Source organism: Archocentrus centrarchus, chromosome 19, assembly GCF_007364275.1.
Source record: "Archocentrus centrarchus isolate MPI-CPG fArcCen1 chromosome 19, fArcCen1, whole genome shotgun sequence".
Classification (NCBI taxonomy): Eukaryota; Metazoa; Chordata; class Actinopteri; order Cichliformes; family Cichlidae; genus Archocentrus; species Archocentrus centrarchus.
This window is the reverse complement of record NC_044364.1, coordinates 6,835,990-6,848,198: the sequence shown is the minus strand read 5'-3', so window position 1 is coordinate 6,848,198 and position 12,209 is coordinate 6,835,990. Positions and strand designations below refer to the sequence as shown.

The following is a 12,209-nucleotide window of genomic DNA, read 5'->3' as shown; positions in this document are numbered from 1 at the left end:
AAACATTTGTGAAAGAATGGATCGCTCTCAGGAGTTCAGTGAATTCCAGCGTGGTACCGTGATAGGATGCCACCTGTGCAGCAAGTCCAGTTGTGAAATTTCCTTGCTACTAAATATTCCACAGTCAGCTGTTAGTGGTATTATAACAAAGTGGAAGCGTTTGGGAACGACGGCAACTCAACCATGAAGTGGTAGGCCACGTAAAATCACAGAGTGGGATCAGTGGACGCTGAGGTGCATAGTGCGCAGAGGTCACCAACTTTCTGCAGAGTCAATCGCCACAGACCTCCAAATTTCATGTGGCCTTCAAATTAGCTCAAGAACAGTGCATAGAGAGCTTCATGGAATGGGTTTCAATGACCAAGCAGCTGCATCCAAGTCTTACACCACTAAGCACAATGCAAAGTGTCATATATAGCGGTGTAAAGCACTGGACTCCAGAGCAGTAGAGACGTGTTCTCTGGAGTGATTAATCACGCTTCTCTGTCTGGCAATCGGATGGATGAGTCTGGGTTTGGCGGTTGCCAGGAGAACGGTACTTGTCTGACTGCATTGTGCCAAGTGTAAAGTTTGGTGGAGGGGGGATTATGGTGTGGGGTTGTTTTTCAGTAGGTGGGCTCAGCCCCTTAGTTCCAATGAAAGGAACTCTTAATGCTTCAGCATACCAACACATTTTGGACAATTTCATGCTCCCAACTTTGTGGGAACAGTTTGGGGATGGCCCCTTCCTGCTCCAACATGACTGCACACCAGTGCACAAAGCAGGTCCATAAAGACATGGATGAGTGAGTTTGGTGTGGAAGAACTTGACTGGCCTGCACAGAGTCCTGACCTCAACCTGACAGAACACCCTTGGGATGAATTAAAGCGGAGACTGTGAGTCAGACCTTCTCATCCAACATCAGTGTCTGACCTCACAAATGCGCTTCTGGAAGAAGTCAAAAATTCCCATAAACACTCCTAATCCTTATGGAAAGCCTTCCCAGAAGAGTTGAAGCTGTTATAGCTGCAAAGGGTGGGCCAACATCATATTAAACCCTATTGATTAAGAATGGGACGTCACTCAAGTTCATATGCGTGTGAAGGAAGATGAGCTAATCTTTTCAGCAATATAGTTTATCTTGCTTTTTAATATGCTCAACTCTTTGTAGGTATCTTTTTTTTGGGGGGGGGGGGGGGGGGGGGGGTCAGTGACCAGAGGCTACAGGATGTGTGCAAACAAGAGGAGAGGGTAAAGAGAAGGAGGTGGATGAACTTTGGCCTGTTAGTAAAGCAGTAGCTGGAGTAATTCTCAATAATTTGAGAAAAATAACATGTCTTATGTTGGATCATAAGACATGCTACACTGTATGGATCACCTTGTTGTGGAGGCTTTTGTTGCACTAATTCAAACTTTAGAGAACAAATTGAAATTGAAATGGATCCTTATTGTTATCTTGTTAGATATTTGATGAGATTTAATACAATATTCAAACATTTATAATATTATTACAAATTTAAAAAAGAAAAGAAAACGTGTTGCAGAGGTCAAATCACTTCTCAGGTTTAATGAGTCTCTGGTGTAAATGTTCAGTATTGAACAACTCAATGCAGCTTACATGTGTCCTAACAGCGCCACCTTTTGGCAAATCATGTGATATTACTATGTTACTTATTACAACAGTACTATAAAGAAATGTTATATACACATTATACACTGTAAAAACCCTTAACATATATTTTACGCATGTTAGGTCTATGTGTTGATGTGTAACACATTGCACAAAAAGAATACTTAATACATCGATGTAAAAATAACTCAGTTATATGTTAACATATTCAGAATCATTTAGGAAATAAAAAGGTTTTCAGGGTTTCGCTGAAATCTGTGGACCTGTAACTTTGTCATGTTCAGCCCGTCGCAGGTTTTGCATTTAGCTGTTAACTGCTGCACCCACAGAGCAAAATATTTTATCGGGTTACATTTGTAACTCTGCGGGTTTTTTCAGTCTCGTGCATTGCTACCATAATTAGTATCACAGCTGCATCGGCAAGTCATATGATACTTACGGCATGTATCGTGATTTAAATAGGGCATCACACAATATCTTGTCCTTTGTGAGTGAACTACTGCATGTCTCTCTTGAGGTATGATACATTTTAATGATCAATGATTAGAAATTGCTTGGGCCGCATACACAGGAATGTTGAGGTGCTAATTCCCTAAAGACTTGTTGAGAAGTGAAATCTTTAGATGAGTTTTAAGCATCTCTCTTAGGTAAAAGTCACACTAGGGAAAACAGTGGTTGGAAGCCGCTGCGCGAACAAAATTACTACGACTCTGTGCGATTAACTTGCGATCTCGTTGCTGTTAAAATGGTCACTTCAAAGATGGGGACCAGGTCTGAGACCACTCGCGGTCAGCTGCCATCTTCAAACCAACTTTGGTGCATCGATATGGCAATAAAACTGGGATCAAACGGCAAAAAGATGGAGTCAGTCTGCTATCAGTTTTTGATAGAAAGGTGTCAAGTTGGCACTTAAAATCTTTTTGCTTTAATACCTTAACTCTGATAAATCTCAAATCTGTTGCCTTCTACCTCAGTGCTGTACCGGAGCTAGGGGCAGACTCGGCACCGGCGGCCCGGAATCCAGACATCAGCCGCTCTCTCAGCTACAGACTGGGGCAGATCTAAACAGGGAAAATTTCTAATCTATAAATTTATAAACAAACACACACAGCTAGTTCATTCCATTAATGACCAGCTTTCTATCAAGAGCAGCGTAAATTCATGGCTCAAAAGTGAGGACACCTAAGAAAATAATACAGTGTAAGTGCCGGTGTTAGGCATGTTTCTCTCTTAGGCATGTGTTTCCCTTATAAGGGTGAACTCTGTTAGAAATTGCTGGGGACTGTGTGCGGTCCTGAGAACTGAGTCTAAAGTGGAGCGCAGGGTTTTATCCAGAGAGCTGCTTTACTACAAACTATTCCTCTATCTAAACTTGAAATGTATGTGGAACAGCTGACATGTACGATGTGCAAAGAACAAAAAACATTATTATCTGTCAAATGGATACTGTTACTGTGCTGCGTGCGTAAATGCATGCACTGCTCTGGGTTTGTGAAATGCAATGGGAGTTATGGAATAGCCATTTCACATCCCAGTTAGAAAGCCTTGATATTAAGGTGTCTCTTAAGAAATTTTACACATGAAATATTATTTTAACTAAGCCTGACATCTTGTAACATTCAGACATTAATATAACACACTAGCACAGTCACATCAATAGCTGCATTTTGACAGACACAGCACCTATCGAGAGAAGTTAAAAAAAGAAAGAAGCATGACTGTTGCTCTGTGTGCGCACTGCTGAGAAAAGGCAGGGAGATACGTTTTCATTGTGTAACGATCGCTGTGTTGAAATGCAATTAAAAGCTGGAAACACTGGAACCTGCTCGCTCTAAAAAGAAAACTAAGCTGCATCTTTGTGTGCAACTCTCCTATTATTGCAGGGCAGGAAGATGTGGGACTCGGCTCCCAACACTCAGAGTGAGGACCGAGAAAAGAGCACAACAGGATAGAGCCAATGTTTTGGCACTGCGCTCACAGCTCTGAGCCATCCACCAGTGCCAATTACGCACCCATTCCGATCACATCTCCCCATCTCATTCCAAATAAATAAACACTCCTAGCGGCAACTGTCTCAAACGTATCAAATGCAAATTAAGAAATACTTTGCAACATTAAATTTAGCACAGTTTGCGGTAAATTGCCCGCTGCTACAAACCCTTGTAACTGACACTTGTGTGATTCATCACATTGCATCCTAACTTGAAATAAATATGATGGCACAGACGAGCTGCGCATCTGCACAGACTGACTCCGACTGATTGCAACCCACTGGCAATCTGTCTGCGTTTATAAATCAGACTGCAATTATTTGCAAGTCTTTGCCAATCTGTCTGAGATCAACTGCAGTCAGTTTGTGTCTGACTGAGATAGTTTGGAGGCAGGTTGCCTCCCACCAGGCGAACTTGTGCAATCGCCTTGCAGCCAAAAGTGATCACCCACAGGTTGAGGGTGGTGCCTGCTCAATCTCTTGGCAACCAGTTGGTCACCGCAACTGCAATCGGTCCCAGACAGCAATAAAAATTCAGTGCAATCATTCGCCAACCAACCACCGGTTTTCCTGGTCACACGGAGATTGCCGTCCTACTTTTACTCTAGTGTGACTGAGGCCTTAGGAGCATTTTTGTTATTCTGACTCCTGGATGTTCTTAAGCTGTTGACAGTCAGCTCATAATACTCCCCTGCTCATTAGGTTGCTACTATGATGATAATTTGTTGGGACATATGTGTTGTTGGTTCAACAGCAGTATAAAATTCCAAAATGTTGAGCACTGTTGTTAGTAGTAATATATGGGAGTTAACAGTAGGATGGTTCAGACAGCTGCTGACTCCAAGTAAAGAACAAATGTTCTGTAGGTGTTTTTTTTCTTTCTTATTTAAGATGAGTGGACCTTCTGCTATGTTTTAGTGTTTTTTTTCCTATATCTCTTACAAAGAGTGACGGGCACACAAAATACAGAAACACCAGGAGGTAATATCCTTCCAAGATTTGACCTTAGGTGTGCAGGGGAACTTGTAAAAGGGTTGGGATGTCACAATGTCTCAACACATTAGGAATATTTTGTCCACCCTCCCTACTACAGACAGGTAAGTCTGGTTTGTGTGCAGGGGCAGGGAGGGTACGCTATGGATTTTGGTCAGTTATTCTGGTTTCCAACAGGAGGAAACTCATTCTCATCATCCAGACAAACGGGGCCCTCGGCAAATTCGTGCTCAGGGATGACTTCACCCTTCTGGGCTCCACCGTCTTCAGAGTAGCCTGGGAAGAAGCAAAAAAAAAAAAAAAAAGCATTTTTAGGGTTTTCATTGCAAATACTTCTGATAATATTCAAAGAATAAGAGATGCTTAACTATAGCGGAAGCCTTATTTTAAACATACAGTATACTGATCTTGAAAAATTGTGTGCCCAGCAGCCAGTAAACATAAACTATATTCACTACGTGCATTTTAAAATGCCACTGCTAAATTTTACCCATTAGAGTGGTGGAGGAGGGTGGGGTCGAAGGGAGCGCCACAGTGGCAGCATATGTTTGGCTGACTGGTTGTGGAGGACCATCCTCTGGGTTCTCCTCTTCCTTCTGGTCCAGTTGCTCCTCACTAGAGTCAAAGAGCCTGAGGAAGCACAGAAGAGATAGGCCCAATAACATTTCAACACCAAAGGTAATATGACAACAGGAATACACAAAGATCTAAAAATGCACGAGGAACAAACGTGTTTGAATGTAAAAAGTTGTAAAAAACACAATTTTACTTCAAGTTTGTTTTTAATCAAGAGACTAAACACAGCCGTGGACTGCACAGTTACAACAATTCTGGTAAAAAAATAAATAAAAAAAGTGCAGCTCCAAATGTGGTTATAGTGCAAATGATCGCATCCACATCTTCACCGTTCCTTCTGCCTCAAGATGTTCGCAAACTTAAAACACACTTTACAGTTACAGTAGGACAGGGGAAACAAAATGAGTCTGCAGTTTGATTTAGGATTAGGGTTTAATTGCAATCTTTATGCCATATGCATCCCACTAAGGCATACACACCTGTGCTTTTGGACAAGGACACACTCGCCGCCATCCTGTGGATCCACATTATAGATGTAAAGATACCGGTCTGAAGACGCCACGAGCAGGCGAGGAAGCTTCTGAATCCTGACAAAGAAAACACGCACACATGAGATGTGAAGTTTTTTTGTTTTGTTTTGTTTCGTTTTTTAATGCCTGTGTTGTTGTAGCTCTCTTACGTAGCCAGGGCACAAATGTTCTTCAGACCAAACATGTTGAGGCGCACCGTGGCAAAAGCTCTGTCCTGATTCATCATGTCAGACACCTGAGAGGGCAGGTAGGTGCTGGCTGCTGTGAACATTTTGCCCACATATGTTGACCATGTAGGGGACTCTTCCTCTTGACTGGAAGAAAATAAGATATTTTATAGTTAAAGATAAAAAGAGCTGAATCTGTGCCATGAAGTCTGAAGACAAAAGGGGGTCCAACCCTGTACTAACTACTTTTCTAGGTGTAACTAATAATAAAGTAGCTTTGAGTGTATATATTTATTAGCATATGACTTTATATAATAGCATTATAAACATAATAGTTTAACACATTTTTTTCTGAATTAGATAGTGACTTAAAAAATAGAGTTGAGAGTTAACCTTGGGCTGTGTTGCTCCAGTTTAAAGATATGGACCGTCTCAGTGTTGCTGGAGGCACACAGGAACTGTGCATCTGCACTGAAGGACAACGAACTGATACTAACATATCTGAAACACACAGAGGAAATAAACAAGATTTAAGTGCACATTTTATCCAAAACTAACATTATAATGATGTATTATTAAAACACATGAGCTAAGGATTGACCGAAAACCTTTGTGCACAGTCTGGTCACAGCAGTGAGAGTGTTAAAACGCTAGGACTGCCTCCTTACTATCTTACAGCATAACGTTTCCACGACCTCTGGACTCACATTACTGTCAGTCAGTCACTGACACTGGAACCTACCCAGCACAGTCACAGCCATCTATCATTGGCTACTGAGCAGAAAAGGAGCAAAGTATCTTACTCACCAAAACACGAAACTGTTGAGAATGACAGAGTCATTTGCACTGCTCATTCTCATGTCACGAGAATTTTATTGAACTTCTTTCCTACATTATGAATCATGTTTTGTTTTGTTGTGTCTAAACTACAAGACAAGTACAAGAAAAGATGAGCGACAACCTCTTCATGCCTCGGCGGAATTCAAACAGCTTCTGTCCTTCAGGGATGCTGAAGACTCTGATGACAGTACCCTGTGGAGGAAAGCTTGGTCAAGATGGAGTAATAGGTAATTAAAAGAGTAGGAGGGTAAAAGGAAATCAAGTCCTCACCTTCTCTGATGCACTAGCCAGCTTTGTGCCAGAGGCGTTGAATGTGAGGGCTGCCAGGGGACTGTCATGGGCCTGGATCAGCGTCACAGTGCTCTAAAGGGACAAAGAGTTTACTTTAACACTGGGCTGCTTTTTAACCCATGGGGTTTTCAGGTAACAAGAAAACAGCTGCATTTTTTCCCCTTGTTGCCTCACCAGGTTGTTGGCATCATAGACCGTGATCTCTCCCATGGTGGCACTACCAGGATACGCCAGGTAGGAGTTACCATGGTTGATGGAGAGTGCACAGAGACCTATGAGGGAGTAGAGAGGCTGGTTTAGTATTTTATGTCATCTTCTTTTTTTTCTTCTCTTTTGTCTCCTAATGGAGCTAACATGCATTATCTAATTTGGCCTATTATTTATGCAGAATAATTCTGCCGGGCCAGTGGATATGCTCGATCGTAAAACTGCACCACTGCATGTCTCTTTTAAACACAGTGCTTTGATGAGTCCATTTGCTGACTTTGTGACATTATGTTTTAGCTTTACCATGTTCTTGTACATGTAAAATGTGTTCATAAAATGTGCATGATTAAATGAGAGATTCAGAAGTTAAGAGTCAGCATACATATGTGTACTTATGTTTTTTCCATAGAGTTCCCATGTTACCATATATTACTTAAGCAACACGCACAGATGTGTTAATTTCTTTGAATTAGATAGCATAATGACAAACCAATTGACATTTATGTTCAAGTAAGATAACACTTTAAGATAACTGCCATCAAGCAAAAAATACTGAACAAAAATAAGTTTTGGGGGGTATAAATAAAGAAGCAAATGAATTACAGATTTATTGTCCACTTGTACTCCAGTTTCACTCTCTCACCTGTAAAAAGTAGTTGTGATTGCATCTATTTTCCCTACACTGAGTAACTTCTAACTCTCTCCTTCTGGGGATGAACAAACAGCTTCCACTGTAGCTGGTGCAGCAGCTAGGCTAACATATAGCATCACATCAAACCAAGTTAAACACTGCCCATCTGAATTAACCCCCACCCTGCCAAAGCAACAAAACACAGTATATAAAAGTATATAAAAGCAGTAGGGCAGTCTTAAATCCACAAGTGGGGCCCTCTAGGCTGTTCTAAATTAGAGACTAAAATCTAAAGGTGACCATGCTTTTGCCCCTCAGAGCCTCTCTGCTTTGGAAGGACCTGCACAAGGAGATAAATACGCATATACTTTTTATCTATTACTGTTTACCATTACAGACTGGCTTTCTATTTTCATTTGCCTTCTGAGTGCCCTGTTTTTGCTTGTCAAAAAATCTATTTAAAGATATTTTAAAGGTGCTGCACTACTATTGTTGTTTTAGTATCTCTCAGCCTGCAGAACCACTTGGCAACATCTGGGCGTCGATCTGTCTCTGTAGCAGCTTTTTGAAAGCTTCCTCCGTGTTTCAGGAGGCAAAGCTTTCACTTCTTCTAAAAGCTGGAGTCTACCTGAGGGGTTGGTGGGTGTGTTGAGTAGTGTCTTGAGCAGTTTCATGTCTTTGATATTGTGGATATAGATCGACTCTTCCAGGCACACCACAAGCCGCTAATATTGAAAGCGAGAGCAACAAAAGCACAAGAACATGTAATTATCAACACCAACCAGGATGATAACGGGTATGCAAAAGCTCTCTTTTATTTGTTCTTACCTGTCGGTTGAGCCGGACGGAGAGGATGTTGTTGGAGTAGCTGTAGTTACAAATCTCTGTACCTTTCTTGAAGTGATAGACGTTCATTCGCCGTGGCATGGACAGGCTGACCACAACCACCAGACTGCTGGAGAACAGTCGCTCCACTATGTAGACATCCGGACACTCCACTGGGAAGGAAAACAAAAGAAAGATCTAGAATACTTGCATATTTTACTCAGAAAAGTTATGGAAAGTACCTCACATCAACAGTGCATTTATCGTCTAATCACATATATAACATCCTATCTATTTATTAGTAGTGAGCATGGTTTAACCACTATCACACTTGCTGCCAGTCCACATTAATTTATTTGTTGCAACCTTTTGGTTAAAAAAAAAAGCCATCCTCTGGGTTTGCCTGCTTTGCACATCACACTAAACATGGTTTGAACTGCTTAAGCTGAGGTGAACATGACCACAGCTCCAACTATACTGTGTAGACTTCTGTCACTGTGTACTTGTGTCATCTTAGGGGGGGATGCAGGTTTGTTTGCTGAGTAAAGAAAGGAAAGAACAGTGTCACTCCTACCTCCCTCATGGATGCAGTCCAGTTTGTCCACAGCTGTGACCGAGAAGAGCCGGTAGCCAGTCTTAGTGCCCACTGATAGAGAGCTACAATGGAAGCACACCCAAATGCAGAGCATCTTAGCCACACAGAGGGAAAAAAAAATACCATAATAACCCCATAGTTACAAAGTGCACTTTAAGCCTTTAATTTAAGTGGTCACTAGTACTGCAAAGCACTGCAAAATCTATATAATGGAATAATAAATACCAATGTGGGAATAGGCAATTTCCAGTGAGCCTGAGGTTACTTCTTTACAGCTCTGCTGATAACTGAAACATCATTGGACATGATGTAATAGTAGCATGACCACAACAGGGCTAGGACATGGTTATCAGATCACAAAACAGCTTTGTTATAGGCTTAGGACAGCTAAGCCTGCCTGAAGGAATGTAAGGCAAATTTCTGTTTATATGCAGAGGTTTTTGGCACCTGTTTAATTATCTTGTTTAGGCAACACAGCCTTAAAGCTATTACCATTCTTCTCTATGCCTGTTGGCTCCCTGTGGAGCATAGGGCTGCGAATTACCATTAAAAGTGATTAATTTCCCTAAAGATGCCTGCCTTCTTTTCTCAGCTGGAGATGAGAAGAGCACAATAGCATTGTGGTCAGAGGGCCTATGTGATTGTTTAGCCTGAAGCGTACCCAAAGGAGCTCCCTAAACTCAAGAAGTTTGTTAATTCTTAGTTCAGTATGGGATACTGTAAAGTAGTTTTTTTTTTTTAACTGCATTTATTTTCATTATTAACAAATAATTCTGGATGTAAGCAAGAGACCGTTATAGGCCTGGGTTTAATGCAATGTGTCAAACTGCGTTGTTACACGGCAGTCAGAAGTGTGGTTACAGTACTAACTGATGACTAGTTTAAAGTGCAACAGGCCTTTAAGATTAACACAGTGGCCTACTTCACATCCAGCTCTAAGTGACTCATCTAGAAGTTTTAATGGTGCATACAAAAAGCTCGCTTCATTCCGCATGCACTCATACAACTCTGTGGTAAAAAAAAAAAAAAAAAAAAAAAAGTCCTATCAGAAACTAAACCGAATTATGGAAAAGAGGCTGAAAATAATTATGCAACGGTCAGGTGCATCAAGGAGCCCGAGTTCATGCAGGGCCCAGCTCGCAGGTCGCTTACGTGGTGTCCTGGTTAAACGAGGCACAGATGAAACCTCGGTGCGCTCCGGGGTCGTCAGATAGGTCCGGGGACTCCATCCCAGCCGCTAAATTCTCCCCTCTTCTCGAGGTCGGAGGCCTTGGGCCCGGGTCGATCCCCGCCGGAGCCCGCTTCCCCTTTGCTGCTCCCCGACTGTAAGCGCCACGCTCGCACTCTTCGGGGACAGGAATGTCCGGGCAGGCTGGCTCAGTTGGTACACATCATAAGCAGAGTGTGTGCTGCTATGCCAAACCTGAACAGGAGCAAAGATTAACGATAACAGCTCCCTAATGGCCGTTTCACTTTGGAGAGTCTACTCTGTTGTTATTATTATGTTATTAACTTCCAGTGTTCACACAGGAAAACAAAAACAGCTGATGGGAGGATGCGTCACCCCGAGGTGCATCACGATTGGCTACCAGTAGCCCGTTAAGCCCTCCTCTCCGGCGTTCCTAATGGCCAAGCTGATAAAACCCCGAGAATGGTTTCGCTGAACAGCTATCAATCAATCGAGTGGCCTATTTTAGAGAAAAGATTGGTGATTGGCCAGTTTTGCTTTCAGTCTTGTCACGAGGAATTGTTTTGATGATTTAATTGGGTAAAACGCAACGACACGTCAGCAGCCCCACAGAGGGGGCGTTCAAATACTTTACAAAGATATTTTTGGTTCAATTTTTTAGCCATTATTTCTAAGTAGAATAACATGAAAACACTCCCATAATGTACCCGTAAAAAACTTTTATCATGTAAAAAATGACAATTTGTGACATTTCGATAATTTCACCAGTTTCTATTTTTATAAAAAATGCAGCACATTCCCCACATAATTTGCCTGCAGAAATATAAGCATGTCATTTTAAAGCTTTTAATAATAAGGAGAAACTGTGACCCAAAGAAAGCCAAAAACTGTGATCCTTAAGTGCTGTTTTCAAACGCTGCTCTTGTCTTTGCTGCTTTAGTTGCAGTTTGTGGTGGCTGTTCACCTATGTTGTGTTTCTAGCCAGCAAAAACATTTTTTCCTGCAAAAATAAAAAAAAATTAAACCAGAAATTTGGATGTGCAAATCATTACTGATTTGAATTTCTGCAAACAGGTCCTGAAACGTTTAAACAGTAAGTTATTTTTCATATTGCTGACTCTGTGAGCCACCACATTTTAAATGGCTCAAGATGCAGCTGAAGTGCAGACTTCCTGCTTTAATTTAATGTATTTTAATACATGTCCCTTATTATCAACTAATAATGCTACTGAACAAATAACATGGTCATAAATACCAAGCCTGCTTTTTAATTCTTTGTTGAACAGATCCCATGTTATCACTAAACAGCGGTGTCCTACCTTATGATGCTTTGCTGGGCCTTTGCTGCAGCTGTTTTCAGTTGTTAGTTTGGTTTTGTTGAGATTCAGATCAGGTTATTGGCCATTTCAGAATATTCCACTTTTGGGTTGCTTTTCAGGATTATTTGGGTTCATTGTTCCATCTTTACTGTAAAAAAAAAAAAATTCAGTCAAGTTTGTTGCATTTGACTGAATCTGAGCTGACGACATGTCCCGGTACACTGATCTGGCTCCGTCTTCTCTGACCTCATCACTGAACACTAATGACCCAATATTGTTCGAAGCCATGCATGCCCATGTATCACACATGTTTTAGAGAGGATGTAATATGCTTTTCCTGAGACTTGTGAGGGGTTTACATCTTATGATGAGCTCTCTGTATTTTCTCTTGTTAATTTTTATCTTTATGGCAGATTTGTGTTTGCTCTGTGGGCTGCTGTGAGGGA

At 41.5% G+C, this 12,209-nt stretch overlaps 1 protein-coding gene across 1 annotated transcript; it reads right to left on the bottom strand.

Moving 5' to 3' along the window:
• Nucleotides 1–1,453: 1,453 nt before the first annotated feature.
• On the bottom strand, nucleotides 1,454–10,799 carry wipi1 (WD repeat domain, phosphoinositide interacting 1). The gene is made up of 12 exons (XM_030754626.1): nucleotides 10,408–10,799; nucleotides 9,235–9,317; nucleotides 8,664–8,833; nucleotides 8,464–8,560; nucleotides 7,172–7,269; nucleotides 6,977–7,069; nucleotides 6,828–6,898; nucleotides 6,260–6,367; nucleotides 5,849–6,013; nucleotides 5,649–5,756; nucleotides 5,084–5,223; nucleotides 1,454–4,869 (listed from the first exon to the last, which is right to left on the bottom strand). The coding sequence occupies exons 1-12, from the start codon at nucleotides 10,482–10,484 to the stop codon at nucleotides 4,748–4,750; spliced, it is 1,332 nt and encodes a 443-aa protein (XP_030610486.1). The 5' UTR covers nucleotides 10,485–10,799; the 3' UTR covers nucleotides 1,454–4,747.
• Between the last annotated feature and the right edge of the window lie 1,410 nt (nucleotides 10,800–12,209).